Source organism: Vidua macroura, chromosome 5 (genome assembly GCF_024509145.1).
Source record: "Vidua macroura isolate BioBank_ID:100142 chromosome 5, ASM2450914v1, whole genome shotgun sequence".
NCBI classification, from domain to species: Eukaryota; Metazoa; Chordata; class Aves; order Passeriformes; family Viduidae; genus Vidua; species Vidua macroura.
In genome coordinates, this window is record NC_071575.1 from 19356247 (window position 1) to 19376716 (window position 20470).

General features: G+C 38.9%; 1 protein-coding gene across 11 annotated transcripts in view; it reads right to left on the minus strand.

The window, feature by feature from the left end:
* TNRC6B (trinucleotide repeat containing adaptor 6B) overlaps positions 1–20470 on the minus strand; it is a 118169-nt gene that overhangs the window by 65283 nt on the left and 32416 nt on the right. For 5 of the 11 annotated variants that reach the window (XM_053977155.1, XM_053977158.1, XM_053977154.1 and 2 more), the window contains exons 1-2: positions 18874–18944; positions 17309–17376 (exon numbers count right to left, since the gene is read on the minus strand). In XM_053977155.1, coding sequence (XP_053833130.1) covers positions 17309–17376; positions 18874–18936 — 131 coding nt within the window. In that variant the 5' untranslated portion in view covers positions 18937–18944. Of the gene's footprint in view, positions 1–1607; positions 1909–17308; positions 17377–18873; positions 18952–20470 lie in introns of those variants that run through there. The other 6 variants (XM_053977145.1, XM_053977144.1, XM_053977143.1 and 3 more) reach the window with 4 other exon arrangements.

Below are 20470 nucleotides of genomic sequence, written 5' to 3' on the forward strand. Positions count from 1 at the left end.
ATCAACAAGTAAATTCAGCATATTCTGGCTACATCTCCACTGAGCCCAAGAAAGTTTTGAATAACAAAAGCCATCAGGGTACATCATGTCAAAGACATAGAACGTTTTTATAGCATTTCCTCAGATACCTGCCAGTAACATGAGGGTGGAATCTAGTAAGTTCATTAACCCTAAGCAAAGGTCATGTATTACTTCATGTATTAACTGGGTTATGAATTACTATTAAATGTTTAATGACCAAAATTACCAGCAAAATACACTACACAAAATTTGAACAGAGTTCTCTTTTACCGGCTTCCTCTAATTTAAAATTAAAAAAAGAAAACTCCAAAGACACCATCTCTTAATTTCCATGACAAACAACACACTGCAGAATTATTCTGAATATTTGCTAGCCAGTGCAGGAAAAAAAAGTCCCAATATGTACAACACTATAACGACAACAGCCAGATACATTTTCAATAAGCTTTTTGAAATCTGTCTCCTCTATTTGTGTTTAACTGTATGCATGTAAGGCCACAAAAATATAAAATATGAGCCATCTTGTAGGTTTACAAAGTTGATCTGCTAACCACAATCATTACACTAATACACTGCAATGAGGAGTATATTCACACGATTATTTGCAGAATTATCTGTTGCTTACACGTTCAGCTACAAAAAAAAAATCACAATGCAATGCATGTGAGGAAGGGGTGAAGTATAATGTATACCACCACAGAATTTTTTTCATTTAACCCCACAGAAAGGAGCATTACATCACACTCTTACAATGCAGGAGGAGGGGCCTGTTCTCAGAAAGCAAGCTCCAGCTATTTCCCTTTAATTTTCTGCTTGGTTCTGGAGGGAGTTGCAAAAATAACTCGGATTTAAATTTTTAGCAACACAGAAGGCTGGGGGGGAAAAAAAATGCGAGAAAGCGCAGCCCTTTACCTACATTTACTAAGGCGGAGATGAACGCTTGCTTCCCGTAGAACACAAAACCCCGGCAGTGGCAAGCATCCCGCACATTCCTGAATACCTGGCGCACGCCGGATGGGCCGCCAGCCCCGGCCGAGCCCGCGCGGGAGCCCCGCGGCAGCGCCGGGCCCGGCCGGAGCCCCGGCCCCCGCACCGCTCCCCGGGGCTCGGCGGGGAGGCTCCGTCCCTGCTCCCGCGGAAGGCACGGCCCCGGCCGGCCCCGCTCCGACCCAGCAGCAGAAAGAATGCGAGCCCGGTTTTATACATGCAAATTTTTGCAGCAGATTTAAGAGCTCCGGGTGCTGTGAGGAAGAAATCTCTCTTTTAAAAGCCTCTATTTAAATAAAACAAGATTTTCAGCACTATCTTGTACTTCACCAGCTCGAAAAATAGGAACGATCTTCTGTAATTTGCCTAGGTGTTTTAAATTACAAATATCTTCCGAATCCACGACACACTTGTACGGAGAGCTTCTTCTAAAAAACCCCAAAAATCTACTAAAAGTGCCGTACACGTACAAGCAGACAAGATCTGAAGCAAGTCTTTGTGCTAGAAAAGACACCTCTGCCAAACCACGGATGGACACGGTCAGCTCAGGCTCTTAAAGAAATCAACTGATAGGTAAAAACAATAAAACATAAACGTACCACTAACCTCATAAAGTGCAGCAGTGCTTAAATCCAGCGAGTTGAGGCATACAAGGTAGAAATGGAAATGAAAAAAAGAAGAAGAAAAAAAAAAAAAGAAGATCCAAAAATGGTTTTGTGTTTTTGCTTTTTTTGTTTAGGTTTTTTTTTCTTTTTTGTTAGGTTTTTTTTTTTTTTTGCTCTCTCTTTTTTTTTTTAATTTCAAACGTTCAGAACCCAGCAGACGCTCCGTCGGCCATTTTGGCTGCGCTCCCTCGCTCTCTCCTCTCGCTCCCTCCCTCTCGCTCCCTCTTGCTCTCTCTAAAGGAAGCAGCTTTTTTGTGACCTTCAAATACGGGCGGCTCACGTGACCCCGCGCGCGCTGTCACTCACCGCCCGGGCCCGGCCCCCCCCCCCCCCGCCTTAAAGGGACAGCGCCCTGCCGCACCGGGCCGGCCTCCCGCGCCGAGCCCCGCGCCCCGCCGGGCAGAGGCGACGCACAGGGAGGGTATAGTGGGGAGCCCCGAGAGTACGGAGGGCGGTGCAGATGGAGCTTCTCTCTTTAAAACCGGCTGAAAAGACAGCAGCCAATTATGCTAATTCCACACTAGGGCTGCGGAGGCGACAGGCGGCGAATGGTGAATGTTAAGTCCCTCCAGCCACACGCGCTGTTCTGCGGTGCACCGCGAACACCGACCCCAGCGCTCGCTTGGAGGAACCCCCATTTTAGACACACCGCTCTCCTGACTCAAGGACAAGAGGTTCATGCTCAGACCAAAGTTAATCCAGGCTGTAACCAGACTGCCCACAACACACGCACGCATAAACGCGAGATCAAGGTCCAGACACGGGAACACCCGCAGGACAGCAGAGCAAATTCGGTCTCTCCGGCTGCCTTGCCTGCTTTAAGTCTCAGGCTGCAACTCAGCCATTAGGCAGACACTCCACAGTCTCTTCCCAACAATTTCCATAGAAAACCACTCTAACAGCGGCTGAAACAGAGAATCCCAGCATCTTGTAACATTTAAAAAAAAAAAAAAAAGAATCAGCGGGATGTTTCCAGATGTTACCCTGAATGTGCAGAAACAGTAAAGAATACAGTTCAGCAAAAGGATATGGTGACGCGGGTATGATCCTGCTGTGAGACTTGCTCCTGAGTCAGCCCAACACAGGTAGGAAATACTGGAGCTGACAATGTAATGGAACCGTGCCTGGGGAGGGAACTCACAGCTCGCTCGGGAAGCTCTTGGGAGCACCCTCAGGATCGAACCCTTAAAATATACAAGTTTTTAATTCTGTACAGTTATGCAATGTAATGATGAAGAAAGTAAAAAAGCCAAAACACACCTGAATGCCAGGAGAACTTTCAACATGTAGACCTTCGTACAGACTTTGTGTCTGGGTGTGTGCAAATTGCTTTAAATATGCTACTGCAAGCCATCTCAAACCTACAGTTAACATTGCTGCTGTGCTTACACTAACTTCTACTTAATCATTCTGTGTAAAATTAGCCAAAGATTAAGTGCTGCTAAATCCTTTAAACATAAAACCACTGATCAAGTGTGAGGCTAAATCTGGCAAGCGGGTCCACTCTGAACCTCGTGATTTAATGGGTCTCCCTTACCCTCCGCACTTTTAAGGATTTTTTTTTTTTTTTTTTTTTTTTTTTTTTTTTTTTTTGGTGTGTTCCCTGTCCCTGCAAAAATTTTTTCAAATTGATTATGATCTGATTTTCCTTGCTGTGCTTCATCCAGGTAGTAAGCAATATTCTGAGCTGGAGGAAAAAAAATCCAACTCCTGGCCCTGCACAAGCCACCCTAAGAATCACACTGTGTGCCTGAGAGGGTTATCCAAACACATCTTGAACTCTGTCACAGACATGGTGCTTTTGCCAATAACTTTGACAGGAATTCTTTAAGCATCTAAATCACTCATTCATGACAATACCATGGAATGAAGCCAACTTGGAGATCCATGGGAGGGCACTCCAAAGGAATTAATTTGAAGGGGGCAGAAGCTGCATGTCTTATGAATGAAAATAAAAATCATTAGTATGTATAATCATAGAACATAAGCCACTGGCCCCTGCAGGAGGCCATGAAAGGCTAGTGTGGCTCTGGTTCTGATGCGTTTTGCTCCCATCCTCATGATAAGGTACAGAAACTCAAACAGGGATTCTGCCACTGACAGGATTTCTTCAACAGGACTACAACCTGCACTGTAACTATCTGTCTCTGCAGGCTCAAGAAACTCTGGCAATAGCTAATGCGAGTTGCATTTTGGGGTACTTAATGAAATAGAAGCAGCTGGATATAACTGCTCAGGTTGCTCTGCCTAAACCAGAGCAGAGAATTGCCCTGCTGGATGTAGCAGATTGGAGTGGTTTTTTTTTGTGGCTGGTCTAATTCAAACATAGCAATTTAGGAAATGTGGTGAAAAGTCAGGGAACATCTTATTTGTGGCAAATCCCAAGAAGAACACCACAATCGCTCTAAATTCCTAATGACAAAATCCAAACCAACTGCTAGGCATCCGATTCACACACTTTCATAAAAGCAAATGTAAATGCCTATCTATGAAACAGCTACCCACTCCTGAAAAAATACATAAAGTACTGCAGCTATATGTTCTATGCATGCTCACACTGAGTATGACAGTATGCATTAAGCTACAGACAATTTTATTCTCTTTCAAAAGCCAAATTGTTTTACTGAGACCTATAAATCCTCTTAACTTCACTAGGGTTTGCCAACTCTCCATTCTGAAATCCTGGAAGCCTTTACTTCAAGGAGCTCATAATACTGTGATGACTTTCAGAAGCAAGCACCCACTTGAGTTGCTATGTATCCAAGTTGAAATAATTGCTATAAAATTTCACCTTGACAGTGTTCTATCAACAAAGCTTTTTAAATCAGAAAGCAAGCAAATTATCAGTGAACCAAAAATATTTAGAGAGGCCTGTATGGGTAATTCTTAAATAACTGTAGCTTTAATTGAAAATTTTCCACTAAACTACCATTTGAAAGGCATCAATTCTTTACCTATTCTTGTTGGCATATTGATTAAGATGGCTAACAAAAAGGTTTTGGGGTTTTGTTTGATTTGGGAGGTTTGTTTGTTTGTCATGCAGCACAGTAGTTCAGAAAACAATGGAGTAAAGCATAAAAATACAAAACATATCCAAAACATGCACATTCCTTTTCAGAGGGCAGTTGCATTTCAAAAACCTAACCATTAATTATTCTGATGCCAACAGGCTGTTAATAGCCAGTGTTAATGGGTTATAGCCTCGTTATGTGCTACTAACTTATCTGATTACAAACAGTTAATTTCTAAGCTCCTTCCATCTGAGGATCATAAAGCAGTTTAAAATCTTTAATGAAGCCTCACAGTGCTCCTATGAGGACAGTATCCAGTATGAGCAGACATATATATTAACATTAAGAGAGATGCTTACAATTGTGGATTCCCTGTACTAGTATCTCAATTGAGACAGGAGAAGAATAGGTTTTTTAATTCATATTAAGCTGCATTGTGTTTTAGTAAGAGCTCATTCTTTTTGATGACCTATCAATAAGAATCAAACAATTAGGCTTCAATATTATGTACAAAGACATGCTCCAGTGTCCACTGGAACTGAGGTATCCACACCCTCCAGCTGTCATCTCAAAAAGGAGACGTAGTCTGTCTGACCTGTATATCTTTACTCAGATTTAAAAGGATCTGAGTTCATCCCAGTCTAGATGCAAAACTCTCTCTTTCATGAGCCGGCATTTTGTTTGGGCTCAAAGTCCTACAGTTTGATGTCATATCTTACTTTGAAGGCTGCACCCTCATCGTCACAACACTGGACCCCACCCACTGGGCTTTCTATACTACCTATACACTCATGGCAATAAATATAAGACTTATTTTTTCCCCCAGAAAGTCCTTCATAGCTGATACTATGACAGTGGAAAAGTAAATTAATCTAGTAACACAGCTCCTCAGCAGAAACCTCAAATATTAACAAGCTTCTCATAGCATGAATGCCTTGTCACCAACTGTCCTTTCTACTGCTGTTGAAGTTTGCCTCCTGAAATATTAGAGGAGAAAAGGCAGATTTTATTGCCAAAGTGAACTGAAGCCTACATGTCCTCTACCCTACTGCAGCTCATCAGTTAGATTTCTCCAGATCTCCTTCTCCCAACCCCAGAAGTGTGGTGCAGTAAGAGATGCAAGATAACTGGAGGCACATTACTCACCAGTTCCCCACCAGTCTCCAGCAGTGTCAACTGCCCGGGATTACAATCCCACCAAGCATGACTCTTCAAGTTAAATGGGATCAGAAAAATGCCTGTCTTTCCTGAGATCAGGCTAAAAACATAACTCAGGGTTGGGACATGTATGCAAGGACTGTGTTTCATAATTTCACAATTTCTAATAATAAAAAGCAAGCAGAGAACCCCATAAATTAAGGAATAGAATTAAAAGTCTTAACTTTTCGTTGGGTGCTCTTAAAACCACCGTATGTTTTATTGCAAGGGAAGCTATTTTTTCTAATGAAAACAGTCTCAGTCCTGGATTATGGATGGTTCAGATCAATTTTTAAATTATTTTCTCTGACTAGACAGAGATGCTGAGGCCAAACACTTCTGAAAATTGAAGATGATAGCTAATTCTGGCTGTACCAACATATTGTTTTAGTCTTCACAGCACCTAAGCCTAATTTCACCTAAGCCATTGTGCAAGAGTAATGACCTCTCCTTCTACAGGAGTGGAAAACTTTCAAGTGTTCAAAGATTTTTCAAGGACAAAACACTCACTCACTCTAAGGAAAACTAGGGGTTTTTTTGGGGTCCTCCCCTTCCACACTTAGTAAATAGCGAGATATTTTATGCTTCAGAATTGTGAACACCAAGCTGGTAATGGTTTTTAATGATAGTAAACAAAAGTATAATGTAAACAGTTTCTTCCGAGAACAATATCATGACTAAAAGCATCCAACAAAGGAAAAGCTTGCTTGGCTTCTGAAAATATTACAGCAGCTTTTGCATCCCTTATCAACACATTTTAGGAATTATTATTATTATTATTATTATTATTATTCAAAACTCATATTGCAACACTGCTTTGGAGTCATACTAAGCTCAGACCTCATTCATATTTTGCCAGGAACAAAAGAAAAATACAAGGTCTGAAAACTTCAGTTTAAGAATGACACGACTTCAAGCCCAAGCCAAGTTCTGACCCCATACATTAGTGAAGTGCTCAGGAAAAGATAATGAGTTAGAAGCAAAACTTATTCACCAAATTTTGCAAACTCTCGTTTTTCCACCTAATTTCTCCTCAATCTGCTGCAATACTTTCCCTCACTGTTCAGCCTATAAATAATCTACCACTAAGCCCCCACTTCTTCAATTCCCCAAATGCCCTTTCCAGACTGGAGAAAGAGAAAGCTTTCAATCTGCCTTTTAACAATGTTGTTGGGTGAACAACAGAACTGAAAGCTCATTTCCTACGAATCTCTGTCATACATGACTGCACCTCTACTTTCCACACTAATCCCAGCTTCCTGCACAGCCAGGTCTCCTTTGATGCCAAGGTTCTAACAGTATATTGAACTCTATGCAGAGCTCTTCCCATAAATTGTTTTCACCTCTTTCAGTGTCTGGGCAAAAACTAGCAGATACTGCAGCTAATCCCAAAGCACACACATGATTAGCTGCTAGAAGACATAACCAGAATAGATAATTATTTGTCTTGTCATTAAACCCTTCTGTTAGTGGAGAAATCAATTTTGGTCTCTTCTCTAGGAAGCTACAGAAGTTTAATATATGGATAATTATATTATAGTTTCTTCTCTGCCTCACTCGACCAGAACTGGACAACAGACTTCAAACTTATTTGGGAAAAATAGACAAGAAAAGCATTGCATGAGACTTAACTACTCTAGGAACTGAAAGATTTGACCCCCAAGATCATCTCCACCAATGATGTCTACATCTAAATGCTGATTGAGTCCTTCTATCCATATCCTTGGACATTAAATAAGTACTTTCCAGTAACATAACATGCAACTAAATTTGTGTAAATTAATATTCTTAGAATTTCTTTAACCTGCTCATTATCAACCCAGAAGCATCTTGATTTTGAAGGCTATAGTTCTATCCTAACAGGTTCCTAAAATCCTATAAACTCCCAAAATATCAATGAAATGGGAGACAGTTATCTGTTTAATGCAATTATATGAATGAGAGTTAAAAGAGAATCATAGAATGGTTTTGTTCAGAAAGCCCTTTAAAGATCATCTGGTTCCAACCCCTCTGCTGTGGGCAGGGACACCTTCCACCAGACCAGATTGCTTGAAGCCCCATCCAGCCTGGCCTCAAACACTTCCATGCATCTTTCAAATAAACAGACGTTCAGGGAAATGGTAAAGCATGTCATCCCACCCATAGATACAGCAAGTGTTGCTTTCTAATTGTTATTTACAGCATGCAAATTACCATGCCAGTTACATGACTGATCCAACTGACTTTCCATCAACCATAGCTCTTACTACAAATTTCAAAAGGAACAGTAATTTCATTCATTAAAGCCTTCCTTCAGCCTGTTTAAGACTTGGAGCTTCACACAATTGAAAACAGCAGCAAGCTTTTTCATCTGACCAGGTTAGAATATTTAAGAAAAAATGTCTTTCATGTCTACAAACACTTTACCACAACAGGACCCATTCTTTATATGGTGCCTTCAGACATGCTCCTGAACTCTACTAAAAGCAGATTTCTTACAAATACTTTTAGGATATCTCATAAAAGACAAGACAAGGAAGATTTTTGGACTGAAAATCTTATTGTAGTTCAATCTTTCTTTTCCCTAACTAAAAAGAAGCTTAGAGGGGTTTATTGTTTTGTTTGTTTGTTTTTAAATTTATTTTTTGTGAGATAGCCCACTATCTCGCTACAAGATTTTCTAACTTGTCTTTAGTTTTAGCATGGAGAGTTCAATCACTGGGCCGGAAACCTCTTGAGCAAAGGAATTTCTGGCATCTTGGTTGAAGCTGGCACCAACCCATTTTCCTTTGTTCTCATTAAAGTAACCATAATATGCTAAGTTAAATAATAATAATAAAAGCAAGCCAGCCCAAAACAAAACACCCAATGTAAAAGAAGAATACAAATAGAATGTATTTTGAGTGGATTACTGTAAGAGAGGATTTTCCTAAATTGACTTTTTTAAAATAAAAGCAGTATATATTGCTGCAAAAATCTGTAAACTGATCTAAGTGACTTGAACATCTTCCCTGAGTAATTTGCCTTCATGTACAGTCCTTCAGTTTGAAATGTCAGGAAAGGAACAGCTGGCTATCCAGGCAGAAAATTCTACAAGCTGTAACTGTCACAAATATTGAAATGTATGCAGAAACCCCAAAACAGTATGACTCCCAAATATTAACAACTTTGACTTAGGGCAAAGAGTCCAGCAAATTCAATCTATTTAGGTAGGAGAAAAAGAAATCATAGCAACTCTCCAGATCACAGCATGCCAGAGGAGCAATGCAGCTTAAGACCTCTAAAATATCTCTGTAAACAAGTTTTTAATTCATACCACGTTTACCACACAGTACAATATTTTTAGTCATACAAAGTAAGTACTATCTTCTGCATGGAAATAAAGAGCTTGTTTTTTTTCCTTACCTCCCTTTCTTTAACCAATAATGGTCACTTCATCAAGGCTAGTATCTGCATCTTAGAATCATGACCTTGACCTTTCTCTACTTTAACCTCTCCTATATCTAAGGCACAGCACATAGTCATCAAAATTTCTATTTTTTCCACACAAACAAAAAGACATCACAAACTCATTTACATAACATAAAAGCAGTAGTGCTTTTTCCCCCTTTCCTTCCTTCATCTCCTTGAAAGGAAGATTTAACCATTCAACCATTGTGGGTGTACACACAAAAAATACCAAAAAATTGATGAATTTGTTTTTTGAGAGAATGAAGCAGAGAAAAAGGCAGCGAGCATCTTAAATTTGATGCAAAATGGAGTAAAAAAAATTTAGGACTGTACTTCATACACATTTATGATGCCACTGACTTGTGCTAGCAGTCCGAAAACTAAATCCTTTGCAAATCAAAATTAGTGGCACTAACTTGGAGTAGGTACCATAGAAATTAATCTAAACTGTATTTTTACTTTAAGAATATAGACAAAATGCTAATTTAGACAGGACTCAAAATTATTAAAAACCCATACAGAATTGTATTATGTTGGAAAATACCTTCAAGACCATGAAGTCCAACCATCAACCTAGCACTGCCAAGTCTACCACTACACCTTAGATGATTTTGCTTGCTATTCTTTAAGTCTGTTAGCTGACTCCCATGGTAGGTGTCATCCAAGGGCTGCCATCTAAATAGCAACAAAATGCTGAAAAGAGAACAATGTTCAGCCATCCATATAAATGATACATTGGAGAGCAGTCACCTTGGCAGCTCCTGAAGAAGTTGGCAACTTTGGGAGAGAAAAAAAAGGAACAGCCACTAATCAAACAGACCTAAAAGCCCCCAACTTCTTGGACAAGGAACTCCAGATGTCAACAGAGTATCCAGCAGACAGTTTTTCCTGGAATTCTTGGAAAGGGACTAGAGGACAGTAGTAGGTGGAGAAGTGGGTGGTGGTGTCTGGAATACAGAGGCTTCGGGATTTTAGGAATTTGATCAGTATGCAAATCCTCTCCCCTTTGAAGTACAATAAGCTCTCTAAGACAGCAGCAAATCAGGATATCCTCCATTCCACTAGCAATCACAACTACTACTAACTGGAATAACTAGAGATAACAATCAAAGTATCAAGGATATGTGACACTATGGGTATTTTGCAGTATCATATTTATAAATCAAGCAATCTGGAATGGAAAATATATTTTCACTAAGACAAGTGTGAAGTAGTCTCTTGATCAGATGAGACTGCAAATTCAGAAGCAGGCTCTGTGCACTTCCTACACAGGACAAACACAGATCTTAGGGGTGGGGAGAGCCCAATCAAACTAGCCTGATCTCACCACAGGACATCTGGAAGAGAGCAGCATAAAATCCTCAGCAAAGAAGTGCCAAAGCATTTGCACTTAGCATGTACACTATCCAAAATATTTTCCTCTCTCAATATTCAGCAGTAGTGTAGACTAAACACATTGTGATAATAAGTGGGAACTTCACTTCCAAAGTTGACTTTTTTCTGTGTGACTTCCTTTTTTTTTGCCTTAACAGTCATCTGGCTTCCGTTTCTTTCCACGTATGAAGAAAATACTTGCAAAACAGCAGTATGCTAAGCTGTAGGTTAGCTGAGGTGTATGAAAAGCCCGTATTTGTTCATGGTTTGAAAGGAAAAAAAGAAGATAAAATCACTGAGGACATGAAATGCAGAGTCTTAAAAATCATGAAATGACAATTGAAAACCTTTTCAAGTCTAGCTTTCAGAAGCAAATGCCTAATTTTAAAATATTTTTGTTTGGAATACTCAGACAAGAGTCTTTCTGTGGGTAATACTTAAAATTTTAAATACAAAAACTTCAAAACATTTAACACTGAAGTGGTAAAATATGGAAGACAATGAAACTTTTGCCATTTTAAAGTGCTTGTGCATAAATTCTGCATATTTTTCAGAAATACTACATACTAAGGATGCAAGTCAGCTTTTGTAACTTTGTTGACTTACAAGTCACAACTAAAACACAGCTGCCTCTACAGATACAGATTTTGCTCCTGTCTCATTCATTTCTACTCACTCAATTGCAAAACAAAGGGCAATTTTTTATGCCTCAGGGCCCTGTTAAACACACATGTAAACCTGCCTTCAAATGCAAACTTGTCCTGTCACTCACTCCACTGTATGGACTAAAAACATCTGTACAGTATGAAGGTGATGAAAATATTCCTTAATCCTTAGCTGGACCAGTGTTCATTTGGTTTTAGTCTAATGGTCTCACACCCTTAACTACCCTATCAAATCTCTAAAGGTATAAAAGAAAAAAGTTAGAACTCTGCTACTCACATACTGGTATCAGACCAAGCCTGAGTTACCACTGGGTCTGAAGCAGAGTCTGATCTGCTAACAGACCTGCAACACCCTGTGACAGAGAGGTCTGCTATGGCAAACACACACATCCCACATCTCCCTGTGGTGACTTGTTAGGATCTCGGGCAGAGGACTTAAATGTTTGGGGACATTTCTTTCATGGGCTAGTTATTCTACACACAGAGAACAATCAGCAATATAAAAACAACTATGCCTTTACATAATTCTTTAATGCAATTAAAGAAATAACTTGCCATTAATTTCACAGAATTTGGGTTGATATGCAAATTTAGGTACCTCAAATCTGAGTTGATAATCTGAATTAGGATTTGGATACTACTTTGAAAATCAAAGCATGGATCTTCTGACAAAAACCAACCAGTAAATTTAAGAAGTGTAATGGCACTCAAGGCAAGTCTCAGTATATTCTGTAATATTGCATGTCCTTAAAACATCAAACAAACCCCTGTTACAAAAGCTTTCAGCTAATTATTTACTTTAAATTTGGTAAGAACCATGTTTTATCCTAAAGAAACAGAAGCTATGCTAGGGACCTTTGTGGAATTTCAACTGTTCAAAAGAACACTGCAGTAGTTTATAACAATGCCTATCATTATCACCAACCAAACCAGACAACTTCAGGACATACCACTGCAGCCTTTTTATAGTTTTCAGCAACACCATGAAAGAGTAAGATTGGCTCTTTTGTGCCATTAAAGCAGCAATGTTTACATGTGCCCCTGACATAGCAGGTTGCTGAAAACAAAGACTGGCCTGTAAACTGGCTTCTTGATTTCACTTAAGTTTCCACACAGCAAAACTAAGCCGGGGGAGGGGGGAGCTATTCTGCTGTGTAAGTGAACACAGTGGTAAGTTTTAATGAAGACTGGGCCATGTTCAGACATACACATTCAAAGATGAAAGGCAATGATCATAAATTCTTACTGAACAGTAGGAAATTTTCTTCACTGTGAGGGTGATTAATATTGCAACAGACTGTCCAGAAAAGCTCTCAAATAAACCTGAGAAGCCTGATACAACCTAGAAGTTAAATCTAACCTTCAAATCTGCCCCCTCTTTGAACAAGATGATTTTTGGAGTCTGCAATTCCTGTTTCCAGGTTAGGCCAATTTAGATACTACTTTCTTTTAACTGTAGTGTCACACAAATCCAAGAAGACCTTGAACCTTCCTGCTGAAATGTCAAAGGAAAATAAGATACTATTACCAAATGTTCAACAGTTTTGTGATGCTCAGTGGTTCCAATCTCATCCTGGCATTACTGCAATTTAAAAGGTTTCATTAAAAACACTTGCCTTAGAATCTGTACATTAAACTATCAAGCCAGGGAAAAGCCTATCCAGTAGATCTAACTAATGACACTTTCTAAATTACAGAAATGATCTCATTTTGATACCTTTCTTAAAATGTGAATCACTTCCAGATGTACAAATTGTCAAGATAGTTGAAGACTTTTCCCATTACTACGATACAGCAGGTAGGGAATAGCCAGCTGAGGTACTTCAAACAGCAGGAGCAGCTTGGCTTACCTTCCTACTAAATGTGAGTATGAACTTGGCTCACTTTTTGTCTGAATTGCTAGTGTCAAACAGACCTCTCCATGTGTCAGTTAGGAAGAGTAAAACATTTACATTTATCTTATAAAAAGAAGCAGCTGGTGGTAATTTATTAGCACAAGCAGAGTTGTTAATTAATGCTGCTAGAGCTAGGACCAGAACCTCAATTTAAGGACTTCGGCAGAATTCTTCTTCCTGCCCCTGTGCCTGCCCCATGCTCATGAACAGAAGTTTGACTGTTTTGGAAAGATGTTTCTGGATCACATTTGCCTCTTAATCTTTGCTCCAGCAGTAACAAAGTAAAAGCCTTATTACAAATGATAAGGGCACTGATAGGCTGCTGCCATGTAAAATCTAAGTATTTTGTGGGGGGGAGATAATATTTACTCCCTAAGTATGCCAGTTCAGGTCAACCTCTTCATAATGGATGAAAATATGAGAGAATACGTCTAACAAAATGTTCACCTGTAATTAAGCATGACGACCTCTTTCTCCATTGGGAGGGAAGGAAGGGAAGGAAACTAGTTTCTTACTAAACATATTAGCTGCATAACAAAATAATGTGACCAAGTATAACACACAGTGATATCCCATGCCAGACAGCTAAGAAGAGAGAAGGTTACAGAGTACATAAAAACTGAGAAGTAACAATTTATCAGGAGTCACTGGCCCTCAGCCAGAGCAGGAGCAGGGTGTGAGATGGCCATGATCTGCTCCAGCAGTCCCAGCAGGCTCACTTCTTCTGAAGTTCAGTTTTTAGCATAAATCACTTGACTGCTGCACAACCACGACACCTTTTGTGGCATATGCACTGCACATAAACTGCAAATCTTTCACAGGACTGAGATGACTGTGCACATTACATTTCTCACTTGTACTAAGGATTTTGAATAGGTAACTTCCTCATAATTAGCTTAAATTGAAATAAATTATATCCATGTTGTAAAAGATAAGTTGAATATTTCTGAAGACTTTGTATACAGTTTAACCATTACCATTTATGGTAATTCCTTCCCATAAAGATGACAGGTATCAAAGACAGTACTTCTCACCTACAGTTCAATTAAAAATCTTAAAATGCTGTAACTTTAGTATGGTAAATCTGTCCAAAAGAACTGTCCAGTACAGCAGAAAAAAGGCTCAAAACATTGCAGCAAGATTGTTTGTTGTTGCTGGGTTTGTTTGCATTTTTTGTGTGTGTGTGTTTGTTTAATACTAGAAGGCAAAAATGCCAAGTTTTTATCTCTGAGTCAAACTGGGGAAATAATCTGTTTCATAAAGTGTCAGAAATCATCCATGGATGCTGGCTCCTTGTATTCAGTTTTGAAGCTATACTTTAGTAAAGGAAATTTCACACCAAACAGGGTCTAGGTAAGAACTATTGCATCCATCGAAAGTCCCTCAGAAGCATCTTTTTATTTCTGTTCTTTCATTGTCCAGTAAAGCTTTGAGCCCATTGAAATGCAGATAAATAGTAAGAAATTTGCAGGGCTTTCCTAGGAGGTCAATACTGGCAGATTGCTCTGGAGCTCTGGTGCAAGTTTGCTCCCTTGCTGAAACCATATCTTCTGAACACTTCTTCAATAATCTCAGTGCAGAGCTACCCAGATCAGGCTGCCTAACAAAAGGCAATTAAATTACAATGGTCAACTTTCCTGAACAGTAAATTAGAAGAAGTCAAAGAAAAACCATTCCATCTGCATACCTGTAGAGGAAGTAAATCCTACTAAGTCTAACGACAGCTGGAAAGGGAATGAAGCATCTTCAGTGGATCAGCTGTTTCTGTAGAGAACATCTGACTCTACATTCAAATTTAGAATCTACCTTCCACTAACAAGCTCCAATTTTATTTCAAACCAACTAGGAGGATAACAGTAGACATGGGTACGCCAAATCACTGCAGATGGATGGGATCTCTGAGACCATCAATCCCATGCCTTTTCTCAAAGCATGGTTAACTAGAGCAGGTTGAAGCAGAATTGGGGTTGTGCTCAGCTGAGTTTTGAGTCACTTAAAGGGCTATGAAGGCACAACTTTTCTGGGTAACCTTTTCTAAGGGTCTGACCATGTTTAACAGTAAAAAAAAGAAATTTTTTTCCCTTGTGTTTGAGTGGAGCTTCCTGTATTTCAGTTTATGCCAATGGCTTCTTGCCTCTCCACCAGGCACCACTGTGAAGAATTTGGCTCAGTCTTCCTTAGTCTCCTCATCAGATATACACATGGACAATAATATCCTCCCCAAGTTTTCTTATCTCAAGGCTAAACAGCCACAGCTTTCTCTGCTTCTCCTCTGTCAGATGCTCCAGAGCTCCTCTCTGTCCTCTTTCAAAAACCCAGTCCAGTATGTTGATGTCCAGCTAATCCCTACTGCAAGTAAGTAATAATACAAAGAAGTAATTTCAGATTTTTTCCTTTCTTCTCTTACAACAAGAAGTAAACTCTGTCAAGGCAGACAATTTTGTTAGTTAGCTGAAAATTTGATACTATGGGTAGAAAAAGATTCAAGTGATTTATTTAAATTTAAGAGCAATACCCGCAATTGAATTTTGCTGGCATTATGCTACTTTTTGTAATTGTTGCATTACTAAAATATCACCTTTAGACTTCAATCAAAATATTATTAAGAATTATACTCCTACAGCAGAATCTGTATGACAAGGTTCTAGATGCCACCTGAACACAAATATATTAGTTAAGAATTAAAAATATTGCCTATCACTAATCTCATATTCTTTAATAACCAGAGTTTTCAAGAAGAGAGATGATGTTTTAAACCACTTGAAAAGCTCCAGTTAAAAATCTAATCAACTCTAAAGTAATTCTAGTTTCCACTTGCACTTAAAATAAGACACCTAACAAACACAAGGCTATGGCAAATCAAATACAACATCCCTCGTATTACTCACTATAATAATGTATTTCATTGAACTACTAGCAATATAAAGAAACAATTCAGGAGAGCAGAAATCTAACTCCTACTTTTTATTTCTGCTCGAATTTTTCTTCTGGAACTTTCTGAAAGTTTCTACTTCAACATCTTTTGTATCTCTTGGTACCACAGTAAGTTGCTCAGTCTGAATAGATAGAAATAACAACAATTACTTTGAGAAGTTTGGCTCATGTCCACGATGGAAAGAATGCGCATGTTCAGCACTAGAACTCTGCTGACCTCAACTTGCCTACCTCAGAAATGGCTTCTCACTGTCACATTGCAGTGCACTTACAGTTGCCAGCTTATCTAGGAGGCAAAGTAGACCTTCACCCCAAGTCACATCCCAGCCTTTCTGCAACAGGTGTAGCGCAGATCAACAAGAAATTCTCAAGATTTTCCAAAGACCACCTTCTTGCTTGCTCCAAATGACAGGAAAAGAAAAAAATTAATTACAGTATCAAAACTGAATTACCATTGCATTAACTAATGAAGAGAATACAGAATACAGCCATCACTGAAGTACTTCTAGGACAAGGCCCTCTTCTTCCTATCTGAACAAAAACCCAGGGAAAAGTCTAACCAGTACTGGATTTCAGTTTGAAATCATATGAAAAAGCCTTTTCCCAACAGAAATCAGTCATTTTGTTCTCTGATCAAGCTGCTTTCCCTAAAGCTCTGTGTACCAGCATCTTATACTGTTCATCCTCCAAAGAGCATTTTGTTTGTAATTTTTGATCCTTTATTAAAATGCATTCTAAAGAAATAAGGCTCAAAGAGGACCAATCTGCCATATGCACACCAAAAGGAAGGCCCCGGTTCTTTCATATTTCACATTACTTCAGTGAAGAGCAGCTGTATAGAAACTTAATGTACAAACTCACTACGTCAATGCCAAGCTTCCAGAATGATTTTCCCTTTTACAACAATTTCTGATTCATGTGTTGAAATTGCAATACATCTTTCTATGCTTTTACATTTAAAGCAAATAAACATCCTGCCTCTTTTTTTTTTCAGCCACCATCCACTATTTTATATATATGGATATTTAAGGAATCAAAAGGGTGAGCACCAAGCAACCAACCAATGCTCCCAGCACGAGAGTGCTTCATTTACTACGGTAAGGCCCTTTTGAAATAAACGCGTGACTCACTGTTTGTTTTCTTCACCAGGAGGTGGAGTCTTGCCATGCCCCTCCATTACAAAATCCTCATGTTCCATCTGCAAAGGCAAGCATTGCAGGTCAGAAATCGGTGGAGCAAAACGCACATCACCTAAAGTGGCCCTTTTCATATGCAACAACTCAAAACAGCCACTTTATCACTGTGGCTGGTCCAGAACAGATCACGTAGTTTCTTAGCAACATATGTACATCTCCAACCCCATTGCTATGGTATCATTTCACTGCACAAATTTCAGAAAAATCTTGCAAGGGAAAAAGAATGGTTTAATGGCTATAGCAGAATACTATAAGTCAAGGTACACAGATTTTAAGTTCTGTTCTGTTAAAGGCTTCCCTTGTCATTCTAAGTATTATTTACACCACTTCTTCCCTACGTATAAAGCAGGAATTAAAAAAAAAAGTTTTAGAAACATCTCTAGAAAAAATTTAAAATTTTAGAAGACACTGATTAAGCACAGAAAGAAATTGCTGCAAAAGCAGAGTACTTCTTGTGAAAAATAACTTTTCTTTCAAAAAAGACTTTAACTGCACATGCAGCTTAGTTAGCAGGGTAAAAAAGAGGCCTAAGGAAACCTCAAATAGATGCTGTTCCAATGACAACATAAGGTAGGCATTTCCTTTGGCTCTCTTGTTAGAAGATTCCAAGAGCAGTAAGGAAGTCTTATGTTTAATTGTTTGCTTTTAAAATATCAATTTTAGCATAGATTTTCAGTAATTTCTTTGGAGAGAATAAAGAATTACATTATATTTGCTCGTTCATTAAATATGCACTCTTCATTTAATCACTTAATTCAGCCAGAAGTTCTTGCACAGGTAGCAAAAACATTCTTCTCTTTATATAAAAATTGAACACATGGAATTAGTATTTTATATAAACATCCAGGTACAGTTAGCAATGCTCTACTTCATGTGAAGCCAGCAAACAGGTCCCACTGCAATAGTCAATAAAGCACACAAAAAAGAACTGAATCATAATCACACACAAATCCATGCCACTACATTGAACTGGAAAGAGAAGAGAAGCACTATTCAGTCAGTTAAGATAACACAGCTTAGTCAGTCTTTGAAGGAGCAAAAACCCCCCAAACCAAACCAAAATCGTTCAACCACTTTCCCTTGTGCCCCTGCCCTCCCCGCAAAAGAGTCAAGTTTACTCATTTGTACATTAATACTTTTGGCAGATCAAAAATACTTTCAAAACCCCGAAATCTGCATATTGACATCTAACAAGGATACAAGAAATTATGTTATTTGACTGCCCAGGCACAGCCCCAAGCAAAACCACTAACAAATCGACAAAGTGGGGAACTGTAAGGTGCTAATGACATCCCTAAGACAGACAGTCAATCAAATATACGTAAATTCACATTTGTAAACATCTACCCCCATGTCTCCCAGTCCAAATAGTATTTTCATGTAAAAGCAATGTTTGAAAACAAGACAATTTCTATTTGCAGTTATTAAATAACTTGGACTTTTATCCATGTATTCCCACCATATCAGATACACAAATCTATTTGTACTTCAGCCCATACCTGATTCACAAAAGCTCTAACAGCTGGACTCACACCTGTCCAGCTGAAGAGAAAGACATCCATTCCACTTAATTCTGTTGTTGAGAATGCTGAAACACCAAAGTGTGTCAATAGGTAAAATAGTTACAGATTTGTGGCCACATTGCAAAACAGCATGGTTCTGTAAGTGAGAGTAAATGTTTAAGAATTACTCTTATACAGGAGGTATTTTAGCCTGTTGCTGGTATGAGACAAGTACAATTCTCAGGAATGGTAAGCAAGGGAACAGTTTGTGGCCAGTAGTGGGAAGACAAAATGCAGCCTTTGGGAGTAAAGAGGCACTACATACAGCATATTTAGTGCTAAACTAACAAGATTCCCATATAAAACAGAAGTTCAATATAATGAAGCTGTAGAAAAGGAGTTATCATTACAAAAAAAAAAAAAAAAAAAAAAGTGTAAAAGGCAATGATTTTAAACCCAACCCTCCAAAAACGTAGGAATGGGAAATTACCGTAGGAATGGGAAATTACTTTATTAGATGATAATCAGGAAATCTGAGAACTAGAACATCTTGTAGGCCACCACCAGAACAAATCAATCACTGAAGTATTGCTGATAGAACTGTTGTTTTATTATGAATTTTATATGAAGAACACTAGTGACATCCCAGTTCCAGCATGCTTATCTAGCAAAGTTTCATTTCAAAGAGAAGTGGGCAAATAATGACAAATAATAAAGGACCTGAGCTAAGAACAAGATTGTAGGTCCAGGCACAATCTCTTTTAAAATGACTAGAGAACCCCATCTGCTTTAAGAAATATTAAATCAGTTTGCTGTACTTCAGACAGTAGACAGAAGTACCTGAAATTACTAAAATATGCACAATAATAAAACAGTAGAAGATACGGTACAACAGCACAGACACTCACAAGAAGTTCACAAAAAAAGTAATCACTGAATGAGGAAGAACTCAGGAACACAAACTATATAACGTACAAAATAAAAATTGGTAGGGTTTCATTGATAAATAAAGCCAATAATAAAATGTATCAACACACTAAAAAAAAGTCATGGGAAGGTCAAGGAATTGACTATCAGTTAACTAGAAAATATCTCTTTTGAGAATGGATAAACAACTAGACTTGTAGGAAACATTTGGCTGGTCAGGCTCAGAGGACAAAGTGCTGTATGCTGCCTGGAGGGTAGTATCAAGTGGAGTGCTGCAAGAGTATAGGACAAGTCCATCAAATATCTCTACCAATGACTTGCAGGGCCAGTAAGGTATATTCTAGTCAGAATTTTAAGATAAAGTTTAACTGGGGTGAAGAGGATCAATCAATAAGTCTAAAGATAGGGCTGCCATTCAGATGGACCTAGACAGCCTGGAGGAATGGTCCCTACAGGATTTGTATGAATTCAGACAGGACAAACACAAAACACTTGCACCTGAGAGGCCCTGGCAACAATACAGGCTGATGAGTGTCTGGGAGCAGTTCCATGGAAAAGGTCTTGGCATAAAGCAAGCTGATCGTGTGCCAGCAGTGTGCCTTGTCAGGAAAGGTCACCAGCATCCCAGGCTTTATTAAGACGAGCCTTGCCAGTAGATGAGGGAACT